Source organism: Symphalangus syndactylus, chromosome 19 (genome assembly GCF_028878055.3).
Source record: "Symphalangus syndactylus isolate Jambi chromosome 19, NHGRI_mSymSyn1-v2.1_pri, whole genome shotgun sequence".
In the NCBI taxonomy this organism is placed as follows: domain Eukaryota; kingdom Metazoa; phylum Chordata; class Mammalia; order Primates; family Hylobatidae; genus Symphalangus; species Symphalangus syndactylus.
Window position 1 is genome coordinate 16333869 of NC_072434.2, and position 17387 is coordinate 16351255.

Here is a 17387-nt window from a genome sequence, read left to right on the forward strand (position 1 = left end):
TTTAGAGTGATGAGTAGTGTCTCAAGGCGAGAACCAACCTCAGCAACCCACTGTCATGAAGGGGAGGTCCAGGGCCTGCTGTTCCCGGGAGCTGACGGTGGAGACATGGTCCCTCTGGTAGCAGAGGGGACAAGTAGGTCTCTCCTCCAGCGGGGAGAGGGATGTGAGTTCCAATCCCACCATGCAACTGTGGCACATCATCCCACCTTCTCAGTCACTTTCCTCACACATAAAACAGCAATCAGCAGCTGCCCTGTACTGTCTCTTGCTGGCAGCTCTGAGGGTCACATAAGAAAATGCGGGTGACACAGTGAAGGATGTGCTATTTTCCCATTTGACCCAGAGGGACTGCAATGGGGCAGGTAGCCCAGTTTCTACTTTAGGCTCTGCTGCGGGTCAAGTCATCACGTGGCCCCGGCTCTGGGCTTCAGTCTTCTCATCTGTGCACCGAGAATGGGCCACAGGAACCGTGAAGTCTCTTCTAGCTCCAAGGTAGAGCATTTGGTTTCTGCCTGACCCCTATCACCGCCTCCTGGAGAGTGCCGGTACTACACTAACCTGCTCCCCTGGTATCTTTACCAGGATTTCAACCAAATTCACCAGCACCCCCTCTTCCCTGGACCCTATACCAGCTGGCTTTCGCAGGCTAAAGGTGCCAGCACCTGGTGGTGGCTATGTAGGTCAAAGAATCATATGCCAAAAAGAGCTTGGCTCCTGATTCTGCATTTGGCAAAAGAAGATGGGCTTGAGCCCTTGCAGCCTCCCTGTCCTGCTTTAAGGATGCCCTACACACATCCTGCCCAGGTCCTCACTAATGAGGTGCTGGCCCCTGCTCGCCCAGGAGGCCCTCCGTTCCTCTCCCAGGATGCCCAACCACACCCTCACCACCCAACAAAACCCCTCTGCACATAGAGGCGGTGGGGGGTAGGGCCTGAGCCCCAGGAAGAAAGAGAAAGAAAAACTCTCAACTATTAAATCTGTTTAGTAAAGACAATTTCGCTCATACAAAACAACAGTTTACAACAATCGAGTGCTGGACACAGCATCTGAGACAAGGGAGGCGCTGCAGGCACCCAGTGCCTTCCCCCACACACAAAGACGACCCTGGGCGCCCCTCCACCACCTGCCCCTGAGGGAGAGGAAAGGTGAAGTATTCCTGCCACCTCTCCCTCCAAGGGAAGGGGGAGTGGGGGGCCATGGCACAGAGAGCCTACCCCAGCTGCTCCTTATCTGTGCTGGGGGAGGCTCCTCCCCTCACCGGCCCCGAAGCTGAGTTGTTTGGGGTGATGGCAAATGGCTGATGGGCAAGGGGGCAAAGTCGGGACATCTTTGGTGCAAAGACTCCCCCTGACCCACCAGGCCACACAATGGAAATCTGAGGGAAGACCTCAAAAGTGGCCCTGCCTTTGCCCACAAGGGGTAGCTGGCTGATGCCCCAGAACCCAGGAGAAACACAGGAAATGCAAAAGCTCTGTCAACAGAAGCTGCCCAGGCTCACCTACATGAGCTGGGCGGCGGCCCATGGAGAAATGGCTAAAAATTTAAGGAAAAATAAACAAAAATGGGTTAATAATGGCAAGAAGGGGAAGTAGAGAGGTCATTCAGTAGATGAGTGCCTCAGAGGACCCAGGACCAGCACTAAGTCGGGGGAAGGGGGCCCTGGGGGCTGGGGGTCCAGTCTTCCTGATCGCTGTGCCAGTGCCCAGTCACTCCTCTCTGCCTCCCGGAACCCAGCTAACAGAGACAGGCTACAGAGGGCCTGTTTCAGAATCTGGGTGGGCTTCCCAGGCACTTTGGCAGGCTCAGTATGGGCAGGGCAGACCCAAGAAGGGAGAAGGTTCCTAAGCCCCAGCAGGGCCGTCTCCCTCTGCAGCCCTGCCTGCCCCTGGCCCCTCAAATGCACGATCCCAGGCACGGATCTGCGCACTCGTACACACGTGTGCACACACACACACACACACACACATACACTCACTCCTATTTGTCTGGCACACTGGAGATGTCTGAGGGCTCCGAGAGAGGAAGTGCGTGGCATCCTCCTCCAAGGTGGCCTTGAGCTCCCAGAACGCCTGAGCCAGCGGGGACGACCCCAGGCTGTTGTGAAGAAACAGGGAGGGCAGACGGGACAACACAGGGACAATCCCTATGACAGTTTCCACAAATACCCTCTAACAAACCACAAGCCTTTGCAGTATCCAGAGAGGAAGGCGTCTGGTGGAGAGGAGTGGGGCAAGGACAACAAAAGAGGTTTCATAAAAACTCTAAGTCAAATTACTGATAAAATTGCAAAATGAGCACAGGTTCAAGAGCACCTCGCTCACTTCTCTCCAAAGCCTCCCAACCTCCCAGCCTCTCCCACTCTGGGGTGGCCAGAACCAAGGCAGAATTCAGCCACTGATGCAGTTCCAGGCTCCATGCAGCTGAAGAGGAGAGGAGGCAGATGTGGACAGTTCTGTGTCTCTTCATTTAAAAAATATATTCCTGTAGAGAGTTATTGCTTGTCCTCCCGCGGGCAGGAGGGCGCGGTGGCTCAGTGGGCCAGAGCCGCAGCCTCCAGGGCCCGAGCTTTCTTCCGCCTCTTCAGCAGCAGAGGATTGGATGCATCTTCAATCTTTTTTATCTTGATCTGCTCGTAGTCAACGCGCATTGTGGCCAAGGCACTGGTCATCTCCTCCTGGGGGCACAGCAGCACCAGGAAGGGTGCAGAGAGAGCCAGAAGACAGGCAGGAGAGACAGCAGGAGAGAGATGTGAGAGACAGAGACAACAAGGGCAGGGTGAGGGCAGCAAGGGTGGGAGCGGGAGCAGAGAGAGAAGATGGGCTGGTTAGTGGTCCACGCTGACAACAGCAGCCTCACCCCAGCACTGGGCAGCAGAGAGCCTGGCTACGGCACTGCTGCTGTTCCCTGAGAGCCCCCAGTGATCCCACAGGAAAGGAGGAAGAGACCTGGGCCAGGAGTCAGGAAACCTGGGTCCAGTCTGCCCCACCCAGTCACCAATTGCGTGACCTTGAGCAGACTGCCCCCCACCTCTGGGCCTCAGTTTCTCTTCTGCAAAATTAGAAGATGACACCAGATGGTCTTTAAGGTCCCATTAGAGACCCAGGGAGTAAAAGGATTCTAAGAAACAGCTCTGAGTTTGGACAGGAACACAGAATCCTCTGCTCACAACCTGGTCAGCCAAGTGGCCTGGTTGCTGTTCTTGTCATGAAGACACCCCTGGGATGAGAGAGGCAGAATCAAGCTCTCCCCTACCAGCACCACGCCTCACACCTGGGCACTCCCCACAAGCCACCCACCCCACCTGGAGCCCCTCTCACCCAGTGGTGCCCCTCACCTTGACATCCTCCCACCGCTCCTTGTCCTCCTTCAGGACCCGGCTGGTGTGCAGTGGGGTTTGAGGGACCTTCGTCGATTGCTGAGAAGAGAGAAAAGGGGTCCAAGTGAAAGCCTGGGGTAGGGTCCTGGATAAGACTCTGTCCTGTGGAACAGTCCCGTGAGACCCAAGGCTCCCCAGCCTGCCGAGCTTACCATGATCCAAGGGTGGTTCATAAACTCGGTGATGGTCATTCTCTGGGTGGGCTCTGTTTTCAGCAGGTTCCGAATGAGCATCTTCACTGTGGGGTGGGACAGGGGGCAGTGACAGCTCAGGGGTCACTCTCCCTGGCCTGCTCCTTTCCCCAGTTTTCATGGGGAAACCAGGTTCAAAGAGGGGGTGCATGGAGGCAGGCTGCCCGAGCAACTGGCCCCAAGGACCATTACGGCTGTGCTGTACCACTTGATAGGCCCTGCACAGCCCCACAGCCTCGGCCCTGCCTCCAGCCCTCCACACAGGCAAAATGAGGCAGGACGCACCCCGCAGGCATGGGCATAGGTGCTAACCCACAGTTACACCACGCACGACATGGAGGCCCATATGTGTGTCTGCGTGTACACACATACATACACACACACACACACACACACACACACACACACACGGGCTCTTCCCCTTGTCCTGAAAGCCTGGGTTCTTACCTTCCTCTGACACTTCTGACCATTCTGGGTTGGGAAATTCATACTGGCCCATTCGGATGCGAGTCTTCATGCCCGGAGAGATGGCAAGGCCGTGGTTGGAGTAGAAGGGGGGATACCCACACAGCCTGCATCAACAGGAGGAAGGAAGTGGGAGACAGAACAGCTGTTACTTAGGGGCCCTGCACCAGGAACAGGATGAGAAACAGGCTCTTCTCCTTGTAAAGGTCACAGAGAAATCAGGGCTCATTGACACAGGCACAATATACAAAGTCAAGCACGGGGCCCGGGAATCCAGCATAGCAAGTATCTGAGGTGCACACTTTCCAGCCCATGAGCTGGTTTACACCCGCCACTTAGCTATCGGAATTGAGAGAAGGGGCACGCAGGGGACTCCCCTGTAGAAAGGGGAATGCTATCGTCTGCCTCTTCCTCTTGTCCTGGAGAAGTACAGGCCACCCTGACTCCCTGCCCCACCCAGCCCCCTCCCCAGCACACTCACAGGATGTACATGATGACACCCAGGGACCACATGTCACAGGACTTGTCATACTTCTCTGGACCCAGCACTTCTGGAGCTGCAAATCAAAGGTCAGCATGGGTGGGCCGGCCCTCAGAACCCTGTGATCCACTCAGTTTCTCTGTGAAAGATGCTCCCCATCCCAACCTTTCAGCCTATCATGAGGTGGCAGCAGCTGGGGCACAGAAGGAAGAGCCGAAGCCCAGACCAGGGACCGGAACAGAACACCCTCCTCCACGAGGAACCCTGGAACTAGGATCTTAAGATTCTAAAAATCCTAAACTGCATGAGACTTTCAGACCCATGCCATCCATTTAATTTCACAGATGCTCTGAACACGCTTTGAAAGCTTCTTCCATGCCAATCAGCTGAGGCTCCAGAACAAGACCTGAGTCCAGACTCCACTGAGAATCTGATGGAAACCACGGCTCTTCTCAGAAAGATCCTGGCAGATCCTTTCCTACAATTCCTCCACTGTAGCTTCGCTCTGACAAGCCCTACTTCTCAGCAGGTCCCAGCAGAACCAGCACCAGAAGGTGTCATACAGACACAACTCTCCTAGGATTTGCGACCCCCCAGATAGCCAACAGGAGGGGCTGAGAAAAGTTCTGGGAAAAGCCTAGGTCCCTGGGTTCCCTGTGGACTTACCCACATAGTACGGCGTATAACAAGGAGTGGTCAAAGAGTTGTGGCTGGTGGTTTCCTTGGCAAAGCCAAAGTCAGTGAGTTTCAGGATGGCGTTGGGCCTTTTGGAGGTGTACAAGAGATTCTCAGGCTACAGAAAGAGAGACAGAAAAATAGCAACCCTGCTGGACCTGGGAGGGGCTATCGGAAACCAAAAGGATCCTGGTTCCTCCCTTCCTCTACTCATCCAGCAGCCATTTGCCTATCCTGGGCACTGCCCACCACGAGGAGTGGCAGCTCTCTATGGGCAGGTGCCTGCCTCTGCAGGGTTTCCAGAGTGCCTGGAGATAACAGACTGACACACAGAACCCGCAGTAAACACCACAGGAACACAGAAACCAAGAGTGTGACTGGGGGGTTCTGCCTGAGGAGAACCACAGGGCTGAGTGGGGCCAGAGAATGCTTCACTACTGGGTTTAGGGGTTTGCCCATGGGCAGAGGGCAAGGCCCTACAAGGCAGAGAATGGCATGCTCAGGAACCAGGCAGCAAGGATGCAGGGTGGCCTGGCAACCATCTCTGGGGTGGCCATGGCCCCTTTGTTGCCCCCCACAGCACTCGGGCTCAGGGTTATGAACAGCTGGCACCTTGACATCCCGATGGGCAATGTTGATTGAGTGCAGATACTGGATGGCCTCACCGATGCTCTTCATGATTTCGGATGCTTCTGTAGAGGGGAGGGAAGAGAGAGTGGGAAAGAAAGTCACAAAGACACGTCATTAGGCTTGAAAACCCAGTGCACCAGTCCCACCTCTGTGCAGCCTGAGGCTCCCCACAGCCACCACCCACCCCAGAAACAAAGCCACCAGGAGCTGCCCTGGTCAGCTAAGGCACCCCTTGCAGCATGCTGGAGGGGGCAGCAGCCTCAGCACCCTTCCCCAAGAGCAGGCACTGCAAAGGCCCCCTTCAGACCCCCACTGCCCTGCCTGCCTGCACCTGCTCCCACAACAGACCCTTTCTACCTCTTTCTGTGAATGCCTGGTCTCCTCGATCCTGGATTCGGCTAAAGAGTTCTCCACCGTCCAAACTGAAATGAAGCCACAGTGAGATCCGGAGAACACAACAGCCCGCCGCCACTCTCCACTGCCCCACAAAAAATCAAGTGTTTACATTCCAGGCTTCAGGCCCATCCCTGGGCTGTCCTCAGAGGGCGAGGTGCCTGAGTGAGGAGTGGGAACAGGCTGGGCCGGGACCAGAACAGTGGCTGCTTACCATTCCATGACAATCAGCAGGCACTTCCTCCCTGCATACAGATTCTCGTACACATCCACAATCCGTACGATGTGCGGGCACTGGGAGGCCCGCCAGTGCAGCTCCACCTCCCTGCGGGCCTTGGGGCAGTCCTGAAGCATCTGCAGGCCAAACAGCTTCCTGAGTAACTGCGTTGTCACATAGGCCTGCTCTAAGCCCCTGGCCCGCATGCCCTGACATCGCCACCGACATATCACAAACCCCCCACTCCTGCTAGCCCCTCCCTACCAGCCCCCTTGGCACATTTCCTCAGGCCTCTGCAGTTCCTTATCTGCTCTATATGAAATCTCACGATGACTCTCTTGGGACCTTGACAGCTACACTGAGATCAGCCCTCAGGCCATTCAGTCCAGCGTAGGCCTGTCTCCAGCTTAGGCCATGAAGTCTACTCTAGAAGGCAGGCAGCACTCAGGTACTGGGAAGCAGGGGGTGAAGGGGCTTCGGGGAGAAAGGCAGACTGAGAAAAACGAATACAGTATTGGAAAGGGGGCTAGAGAGAAGAGAGAATCCAGAGTCCATAGGAAAAGGCACCTCCGCAATTACTCGGACCCAGCACAACAAATCCAGAGCAGTGTTCTCTCTACCTCTGTAGCTGACTTCAACCAGGCAACAGATGGCCTTGGAAGTCAGCCAGATGCCAGTTTGAATCCAGTTATTACTAGATTTCCAAGCTTGAGCAAGTTACTTAACTCGTCGAACCTCACTGATGCCCCTTCTTCTCCCTGGACCAGTTGGCTAGGGGTATTAAAGGAGGCTGGCTTCTCACCAGTCTCAGGGGTTCAATCTTGACTTGTCTAAGCCAGTCTCATTAATTCCAGTCCCTTTGCTAGTGACTGGCTTGGGAACAAGCCTACAATCCAACTGGCCAAGAGCCTTGTAAGAAATCTGCTGCCGGGCACGGTGGCTCGCGCCTGTAATCCCAGCACTTTGGGAGGCCGAGGCGGGCAGATCACGAGGTCAGGAGATCGAGATCATCCTAGCTAACATGGTGAAACCCTGTCCCTACTAAAAATACAAAAAAAATTAACCAGGCATGGTGGCGGGCGCCTGTAGTCCCAGCTACTCAGGAGGCTGAGGCAGGAGAATGGCGTGAACCCTGAGAGGCGGAGCTTGCAGTGAGCCGAGATCACACCACTGCACTCCAGCCTGGGCAACAGAGTGAGACTCCATCTCAAAAAAAGAAAAAGAAATCTGTTAAGAGGCTTCTTAAAGGGAGCACAAGAAACCTACATCATCTCTCCTGTATATGGCACCTGGGACCATGACAATCACATTATTACCAGTAAGGGGGGCCTAAAAGGATAAACCAATGCACTGAGGAAGGCAACCAGGAGAAATGGCAATCACCTGGATCCTCGCTGACATCACCAGGGATCCCTCAGGACTTCTTTTTGACAAGACAATAAACTCTTCTTACTGTTTAAGCTGCTTTTCATGAAATTTTCTATTGCTTGGAGCCAAAAGCATCCTTATCTGCCCTTCCTTTGTAAGGTGGGGATGGATAATGGCTTCTGTTTCACAGATTTGTTGTGAGGATTAAATGAAATATTTCCACAAAGCATCTCACAGAGTGTCTGACATGTGCTCACTAATAGCTGTCATTTTTATCACCAATTGTCTAAGTGCAAGCACAGGTGCCAAAATAATTAAGACAAGGACACTCACAGATTTAGCATCTTCATGGGAAGCCAAGATGAGCCCTATACAGTCCACACTCCAACTGCTTTGGACATTCAGAGGGCTGGGGTGTCCAAGAGACATGCTAGGAAGGAAATGGGCAGGCAGAGGGAAGGCATGCAGGCAGAGGGAAACGTGGGATGCAGGTGCTGACTGACCGAGATGGAGTGGAGCTGGGGTGATACAGCAGGGAAGCCTAAGAACCTGCTGGAAAGTGTCTGAAGCTTGCAAATAAGATCAGATGGCCATGATGGAGCCAGCTTGCAGAGGGAAGGGAAGGGCAAACGAGCATTTCCAACAAGAAAGCTGGCATACATTTATGCTATGGTCTATGATATGCTGGGTTTTTCCTAACTGTACATTTGCCATTTTACAGGATGAGGAAGCTGAGGCTCAGAGAAATAGCATGCCCAAGGCTAAGTTTCTGAGAAAAGGCAGAGCCAAGGTTGGAATCCAGGCCTGGTAGACTCCAAAGACCGAGTCTTTCCACCACACCACCCAGCTTTTAGAGGAGGCTGGAAGCCAAGATTTCTCAGACCGACTTTGCAGAGGCAATTCCCCAAACAGGTGTCTAGAAGGAATCAATGACTGGATAACTCAGTCTCTTCCATGGAGTAACAGGTGGCCGAAGCCAATAATTGCAGGAGGCAAGGTTCCCAGGAGGTCACACTGCCACCTTGTGGCCATAGAGGACACCGCATGGGTCTTGAGTTCTGCCACTTCCAACTTCATTCGGGTTGGTTTGTTTCTGAGACAGGGTCTCGCTCTGTTGCCCAGGCTGGAGTGCAGTGGCACAATCTTGGCTCACTGTAACCTCCGCCTCCCGGGTTCAAACAATTCTCCCACCTCAGCCTCCTAAGTAGCTGGGATTACAGGTGTGAGCCACCATGTCTGGCTAATTTTTTGGTATTTTTAGTAGAGACGGGGTTTCACCATGTTGGCCAGGCTGGTCTCAAACTCCTGGTCTCAAGTGATACCCCACCTTGGCCTCCCAATGTGCTGGGATTACAGGTGTGAGCCACCATGCCCAGCGTTCAACTTCATTCATTTGGATGTACCAGGAAAAATGTTTACTTTCCCATGCTCTAAGGGGAGCAGAAGGCACTGGCCAATTTCCTTTGTATATAATTCAATCCAGCAAGCATTTACGGAGCTCCTACTACGGGCCATGCATTGCACTGAATGTCAAAACCAAATAGAGCAGTCCTGATCTGGAAAAGCCTAGGCTAGCGGGGGGCAGAAGAAGATATGAGGGGAGACACAGAAAATCCTTAAAATCCAGTGAGATTACATGCTGTAAGAGTGCTAAATTCAAAGGGTTCACGAGGAACAAGGTTTCCAGAGCAGCCAAGCAGAAAGAACCTTGATCGCCCCCTACAGGCACACAGGAACTGGAGCCCAGAGGAGAAGAATCAAAGTTGTCAGATTTACTCAGAAGCAATGCCTGGTTGTAGAGTTACAATCAGGGAAGACTTGGCCCAGTCTGAAATTTGTCAATTTCTTCTTGCACAGCCTCACAGAGAGGTCTACCTTTCAGAGTCTGTGCCACATGCATTTAGGAGCGATGAGATAACTGCCTAGCCTCCCCCTCATAGAAACATTATGAACATCTAATTAAATAATACCTCTAAAAGTGCTTTATTATCAGAAAGGCATTCATCACTGTCAACCAGTACCATTAATGCCACAGTACAGGGGGGTCCCTCCGTCACCACTGAGTTGAGGCTGGAGCATGTGGATGTAACCAGCACAAGTTATCAGCAAGATTGTAGACTGGGTTTCTGTCTTCAGCCCAGTGACCACCACCAGGACATCTGCCAACCAGAGCTGTGCTAAGTGAGGATGCACCAAGGTCCAAATCTAAATGCATGCTCCTTAGCACCCCCTGAATTCCAAGCACCCACTGCAACTTCCACGCTTTCTGCCCTAGACACGTTAGAAGTGCACGGCACAAGGCAAAGGAGAGTTTGCGCAAGGAGGGCTAGGTTCACATCGCACTTCCAGACTTGCACAAGCTCTCTACCCATTAGAGGAGACGGGTGTAGGACAGTGAACCTAGGCTTTGCAATTACATGCATTTTGAATCCCAGTTCTGTACTTCCTAGCTTGTGTCACGCAAGCCCACCTATCTTTCTGGAAAGGGTTTCCTCATCCGTAAAATTAGATTCAACTTTGTGAAATAATATCCTTGAAGGTGCTTCAGAAACTCTATATAGGGTACTTTTCACTTTGAAAAAATTTACCATTTTGCATATTTATGCCTTATCTGCCTAACCTAACTGAGTTTCTAATGGGCAAGATCTAATTTGATTTCTGTTTACTCCCTCCCCTCTTCCTTCCCTCACCTAGTGGTTAGGAACTTCTGAGCTAACACCCCCTCATTCTGTTGCTTCTTCTCCCTACTAAACTCTCTCCCCCAGTGACTGAGTGAGGGTGAGCTGTCCTTTCCATCCTGAAATAAATTGGAAAAGGTAGTATTTTAAATTTCTTAGAAAAACTTAGCAAGAATTTCCCATTAAGACTGGTCATTGCACATCCTGCATTTGTATTCCAGAACTTGAATTAAAAAAAAAAAAAAAAAAAAGACTGGTCATTGACATCCATCCAGGCACATGTTTATCAGAAATCCCTGACTGGATAGGAAAATCTACCCGAGCAATGAAAGACCTTCAAATGGGTGAGGCAGGCTGGCTGACGTCATGGGGGCACAGCCCTGAAGTGCCAAAGTGGCTCTGTGGACAAGTGTGGAACGCAGAAGGCCTGGAGAGAGGAAACCAAGAATGTGCTAATCTGGAGTACAGGGCTAAGTAAAGAACACCAGGGGAGGTGGCCTGCGCTCCAAGCCAAAGAAGAGACAGGAAAGGAAAGCAGGACTCCTAGGGCACTGCCAGAGGCCACCAGCAGAGCGAGGCGGCAGGTCCACCCAGAAGCCAAGGCCCCCGCTCCTTGGGCATGGGCATTGCCATGGGCAGTGGATGCCAACAGGCCCTGAACCACGCTCTGAGGACCGGAGACTACAAGAAGGAAGGGTCTTCCCACTAAAAAGCCACAGATCATCAGTCGAGGAATGCCTGGAGGAATTGTGAAATATGTGAAGTCCAAACTAAGCCCCAGTCCAACATCGTGACTCACCTCAGCCCCACACAGTGTGCCTGAAATTCTCTTACACGTAGAAAAGGTTAATGATTGCGTATGCTCAGCTGCAACGCAACAGGCAAGGCCCCCTGCCAACTGTGGCAGGGGCAGGGGGCCAAGCCACAGAGCCCATTGCCTGGGAAGGAAGCTCTAGGACAGTGGCAGTGAAGGAGCTGCGGGAGCTGCCTAATTACAGTCCCATGCCTCTCTGTCTCTGCCAGAACCTGAGGGGAGGGACAGGACCCCTCCCCCTATTCAGGGTGTGCATGGTTCCCCTCATCTCCTCCTGCAAGTCTGCCACTGTGGAGCCACGTGGAAAGACTCAGGAGTGGTCAGCATTAGAAGCCTGGCTGAGCTAGAGGACAGGTAAGCAGCCGGCACCCAGGCCTGACGTGCCATTTGCCAGCAAGGTGGACATGAAGACAAGACTGGGAAGGAGCAGGCCCCAGGCCCTCAGGAGGACACCCTTCACAAGCGCCACTGCTCACTAGCTATGTGAACTTGGGAAAGTTTCCAACCCCTTTGTGCCTTGGTTCCCTTATCCATTAATAGGACAGTAATAGCCCCTACCTCATGGGGTTGCTATACGAGATGAGTTAATAGATGTGCATGATGTAAATAACTAAGAATAACGCTTGGCACGTAATAAGTACTGCATCCGTGTTTGCTATTATTATTCTGCTCCCCACTCCCCATGTGTTGGAGTCCCACTGGGGTGGGCAACTGGGATTCCATTACACCCATTTCAATGAAGGTGTTATTAATAGCTCTCGGCACTGGACAGAGGGGGGACCCCAGGACATGGGGAGGAAAGCAGGCTGTGGCATCCCAGCCCTGCAAACTCCCTCACTACACCACCTAAGCTGGGCAGCTAGGGGCGGGGGTGCACATGTAATGAGAGAAGGAAGACATCCCTCCCCAAGACAGACTCTGATTCAGGGCCAAGAGCGATGCAAAAGGCTGATTCTGGCACCAAGTGTGTTGTGGGTGTGTGGTGCGGTATGTGGTGCATGTTGTCAAACAAGACCTCCTCTTCACTCCGAGGAGGCAGCTGGGGGTCAGGGGGAAAGCCACGTGTGTCACACACTAACCCACCATGCCTCCGGGCCAGGGCCACCCACTCTGGTTCCTGGACCACCAGCACCTCTGCTGCACCACATGGAGGATGGCTGGCCCAGGTGCTCTGCAGGGTATAAAGGAAAGAGGACTCGGGAGGGCAGCTGCTGCGGGTGAGCCTCAGCAACCTCTTAGCAAGGTGCTGGAGCAGGCTGCAGGCCAAGGGGGGCTGGCAGTGCTCTGTGCTAAGTGGCTGCTAAGTACTGCTGGCCCTTGAACAACCCAGGTTTGAACTGTGTGGATCCATTTATACAGGGATTTTCTTCCACTTCTGCCAGCCCTGCAACAGCAAGACCAACCTTTCCTCTTCCTCCTCCTCCTCCTCTTCCTCAGCCTACTCAAAGTGATTTTCTTAATGATGCTTATTTTCTTTAGCTTATTTTATTCTAAGAATAAAGATATAATACACCTAACAGACAAAATATGTGTTAATCAACTATGTAATCAGTAAGGCTTCGGGTCAACAGTAGGCTATTATTTAATAGTAGTTCTGGGGGAATCAAAAGTTTTCTTTTGTTTCTTTGTTTTGTTTTTTTTTGTTTTTGTTTTTGTTTTTTTTTGAGACAGAGTCTCGCTCTGTTGCCCAGGCTGGAGTGCAGTGGCACAATCTCTGCTCACTACAAGCTCCGCCTCCCGGGTTCACGCCATTCTCCTGCCTCAGCCTCCCGAGTAGCTGGGACCACAGGTGCCCACCACCACGCCCAGCTAAATTTTTGTATTTTTAGTAGGGACGGGGTTTCACCATGTTAACCAGGATGGTCTCGATCTCCTGACCTCGTGATCCGCCCGCCTCGGCCTCCCAAAGTGCTGGGATTACAGGCATGAGCCACCATGCCCAGCCTTTTTTTTTTTTTTTTTTTTGAGATAGAGTTTCACTCTCGTTACCCAGGCTGGAGTGCAATGGTGCGATCTCGGCTCATCGCAACCTCCACCTCCTGGGTTCAAGTGATTCTCCTGCCTCCGCCTCCCGAGTAGCTAGGATTACAGGTGTGTGCCACCATGCCCGGCTAATTTTGTATTTTTAGTAGAGACAGGGTTTCTCCACGTTGGTCAGACTGGTCTCGAACTCCCAATCTCAGGTGATCTGCCCAACTGAGCCCCCCAAAGTGGGAATCAAAAGTTTTATGTGAATTGTTGACTGCTCAGGGGTCAGTGCCCCTAACCCTTGCATTGTTCAAGGGTCAACTGTGCTTCAAATGGGTCATCTCACCCACTTCACCCCCACCCTGGGAGGAAACATCCTATTTTATAAATGAGAAAACTCACTGAGTCATTAGTTCACGACCTTTTGGCCAGTTGTCCCTGACAGGGCTGGAATTTGAATCCTGCTCTGGCTGCTCCTAAAGCCTCCTTTCCACCATCCCACAGTAAGGCAAAGAGTTCAAAATCTGCCCAAGACTCTCCGCAACAGCAACAGCCAGAAATGAAAGTTGAAAATGCCTTAAAGTGCAAACTCTTTGATGTTAAAATTCTACTTTTAGAATTTCATCCTCAGGTATTAATCATAGATGTATCTTTAAGAAAATATATACCTCAACAGTTATTTACCTTTACTAGAAATAGCTAACAAACTTATTAGTCTACTTCGTGTTGCTATTAAGAAATACCTGAGACTGGGTAATTTATAAAGAAAAGATGTAACTGGCTTATAGTTCTGCAGCTGGTACAAGCATGGCACTAGTATCTGCTTTTGGTGAGGCCTCAGGAAGCTTACAATCATGGTGGAAGGTGAAGGGGGAGCAGGGATGTCACATGGCAAGAGCAGGATCAATGGGGCGGGGTGCCATCCACTTTTAAACAACCAGATCTCCTAAGAACTTACTATCTTGAGAACAGCACCAAGCCATTCACGAGGGATCTACCGCCATGGCCCAAACACCTCCCACCAGGCCCCACCTCCCACGTTGGGGATTATACTTCAACATGAGATTTGGAAGAAACAAACATCCAAACTATATGACAAACTTAAGGCCCAGAGATAAGTAATAGAGGTTGTTTTATGTAAAAGTGAGTTTAGCTACACAATCTACAGTCACTAAAACGGTGTTTCAGATGAATGTTAAATGGGGAAATGTAGATTCCTGAATGTCTACTAGATTCTCAGATATCATCACTGTCATTGTCTAGAATACTATCCTATTTTTTCTTTTGCATCCCAAATCCCAATGTGTACTTTCTTTAAATTTCATTATCAGAACATGTCTGATGGTAAGTGAAAGTTACAAACCCTTATGTACAGCATAAGTGCTACATGGATATTTATTGGATCTGTATATAAAAAAAATAAAGGCATAGGGGCCGGGCATAGTGGCTCACATCTATAATCCCAGCACTTTGGGAGGCCAAGGCGGGCAGATTACTTGAAGTCAGGAGTTCATGACCAGCCTGGTCAACATGCTGAAACCCTGTCTCTATCAAAAAATACAAAAAAATTAGCCAGGCATGGTGGCACGCACCTGTATGTAATCCCAGCTACTTGGGAGGCCGAGGTGGGAAAATCACTTGAACCCAGGAAGCGGAGGTTGTAGTGAGCCTGCACTCCAGCCTGGGCAACAGAGCGAGACTCTGTCTCAAAAAATAAATAAATACATAAATAAAGGCATTAAGACTCAATGAGTTGTTAATAGTAATGATCTCTGAAAGACAGAATCGCAGATTTAATTTCTTTTATTATGTCTTTATTTTCTAGGTGATTTACAATTAGTATATGTTACTTTTTAAAGAGACAAAGAAGCTTAGCTCTCCGAATTTTAGTCAGAGGGCAGCCATCCATGCCTCAGGTCCTATGGCCATGGAGCATATCTCTGGGGCTTCCGGAAACTCGGCCAGGTGGAAAATCTGGAGCCAGAGAGGGACACAGGAGGAGACACACGAGCACTTGATCCCATCCTCACAGAATGGATCACTCAGTGAAACTCCGGAGTGCCCAGCATGTGCCACACACTGGTTTAGAGGATGCCAAGGTCATAATAGAGAACATGACAAATAAGGCCCGTGACCGCCACAGAACTTAACATTTTAGTGCAGGAGGTACACCAAAAACAAGCTCAAAGAAAATAATTTTAATTATACACTGTGATTTGTGCTGCAAAGGAAAGAAATAAGATGCTGCCACAAAAGCAGCAATGGTTTAAGGGAGAATCCTTTTCATCTCTCAAAATTACAGACAGCTGCTTATAGGCTGGAGCAAGATGTCACACTTCTCAATTAGCCCAGCTTGGAAGCATAGGAGGTGGCAGACAGAGCAATCTTGGCTGAACTACTGACCTTCCTCTACATTGATTGGGGAAGACAGTATGTCCTCCTTTCAGAGCCTCTGCAAAGCTCAATGAGGAGTGATGATGGTTCTCCCCTAGAACCATGATCTAAACATAAATCTAACAACAGGTTTTAAAAGCCTTAGAAGGTTGATGAGATAAAGATACCACACAGACCCTTCACGTGGGTGCACACATTCCCAAACATTTGGTTGGGAGGCAAAAGCAAGTCTCTATTTGTTATTAATGATGATTAATATGATGGGGAAAAGTCCCTACCCAAAACAAAGCTAAGAGTTACAACGGGGAATCCCAATACCAAAAGCCTTAAAACAACCACGCGTCACTGCCCAGAAGATGGGGCCTGGCTCGACAGCGGGCCACCGTCCCTGTCGGCCCTCTCTCCAGAGCTGTCACAGGCAGTCACAAAAGCCTACGGCTCAACAAAAAGTCAAGAGGCCTAAACATCGCACTGTAGATGACAAATCTTTAAAATATTTGCAACACATGATGGATAAAAGGCTAACTTAACTCAGGCAAATCAATTGTTGAAGATCAACAACCTAATATAAAAATGGCCAAATGATAAGAACAGGCAGTTCAAAGCAAGAGAAACACAGATGGCTGAATGGAAGACGCTCAGTGTAGCTCAAAGAGAAATGTTTATAAAAAAGATGATAATTTCAACAGACTGGCAAAAAAAAATTTTTAATGTTTGACCAAAATAAAACTCCCAAGTTTATGCAAAGATCTGGGGAGAAAAGGCACTCTCTTACACATTCAGTTGGTAGAGAAATAAACTAGTATTTTTGGGGAGGTATTTGGCCATGTCTATCAAAATTGTAAATGTTCAAACCTTGGACCCAGTAATTACCCAGCAAGAAACCATCCTACAAATTATATTCATAAAGCATTTTAATGGCAAAATAAACTGGTAATAACCTAAATGCCTACCAATAAGAGGCTGGTCAGATAAATGAAATGACAGCAAATCCATACAATGGAATAACATGCAGTGTCATAGAAGAAAGAGGCAGCTCCCCATCCGCAGCGATGGGGAGAGCAGGATGCTATTAAATGGGAAAGCAGATAAGGACCAAGATGATATAATACTCTGGCTTTATCTTTAACATCGTTTTTTTTTTGTTTTTTTTTTTTGTTTTTTTTTTTGAGACAGAGTCTCACTCTGTCGCCCAGGCTGGAGCTGCAGTGGCACGATCTTGGCTCACTGCAAGCTCTGCCTCACGGGTTCACGTCATTCCCCTGCCTCAGCCTCCCAAGTAGCTGGGACTACAGGCGCCCACCACCATGCCCGGCTAATTTTTTGTATTTTTTAGTAAAGACAGGGTTTCACCACGTTATCCAGGATGGTCTCAATCTCCTGACCTCGTGATCTGCCCGCCTCGGCCTTCCAAAGTGCTGGGATTACAGGCGTGAGCCACCGCACCTGGCCAACATCCTAATTTTTTAAATAGAACTGCTTCCACCTTACTTAAGTAGCTTTTAAAGTATATTCATAAAGACAAGAAGCAAACACACCAAAAAGTTAATTAGTGGTTAATTTTAAGTGGTAGTAATATGGATGACATTTTCTTCTTTTGCATATTTTTTAAATTTTCAAAAACAAAAAAGCAAAGTACTGAACAGAATATATAGCATAATCCCATTTGTGTAGTTTTGTTGCTATTGTTTTGTTTTTTATGGAAGAGAGGAGAGGATATATGAAATCGTAGATGTT

At 50.2% G+C, this 17387-nt stretch overlaps 1 protein-coding gene across 2 annotated transcripts in view; it reads right to left on the reverse strand.

The window, feature by feature from the left end:
• Nucleotides 1-966: 966 nt before the first annotated feature.
• The window catches only part of MAPKAPK2 (MAPK activated protein kinase 2), a 49400-nt gene continuing 32979 nt past the window's right edge, over nt 967-17387 (reverse strand). The window contains exons 2-10 of one of the 2 annotated variants that reach the window (XM_055233747.1): nt 6426-6565; nt 6176-6240; nt 5801-5880; nt 5180-5306; nt 4514-4589; nt 4015-4139; nt 3529-3614; nt 3335-3415; nt 967-2674 (exon numbers count right to left, since the gene is read on the reverse strand). In XM_055233747.1, coding sequence (XP_055089722.1) covers nt 2531-2674; nt 3335-3415; nt 3529-3614; nt 4015-4139; nt 4514-4589; nt 5180-5306; nt 5801-5880; nt 6176-6240; nt 6426-6565 — 924 coding nt within the window. In that variant the 3' untranslated portion in view covers nt 967-2530. Of the gene's footprint in view, nt 3217-3334; nt 3416-3528; nt 3615-4014; nt 4140-4513; nt 4590-5179; nt 5307-5800; nt 5881-6175; nt 6241-6425; nt 6566-17387 lie in introns of both variants that reach the window. The other variant, XM_055233748.1, reaches the window with a different exon arrangement.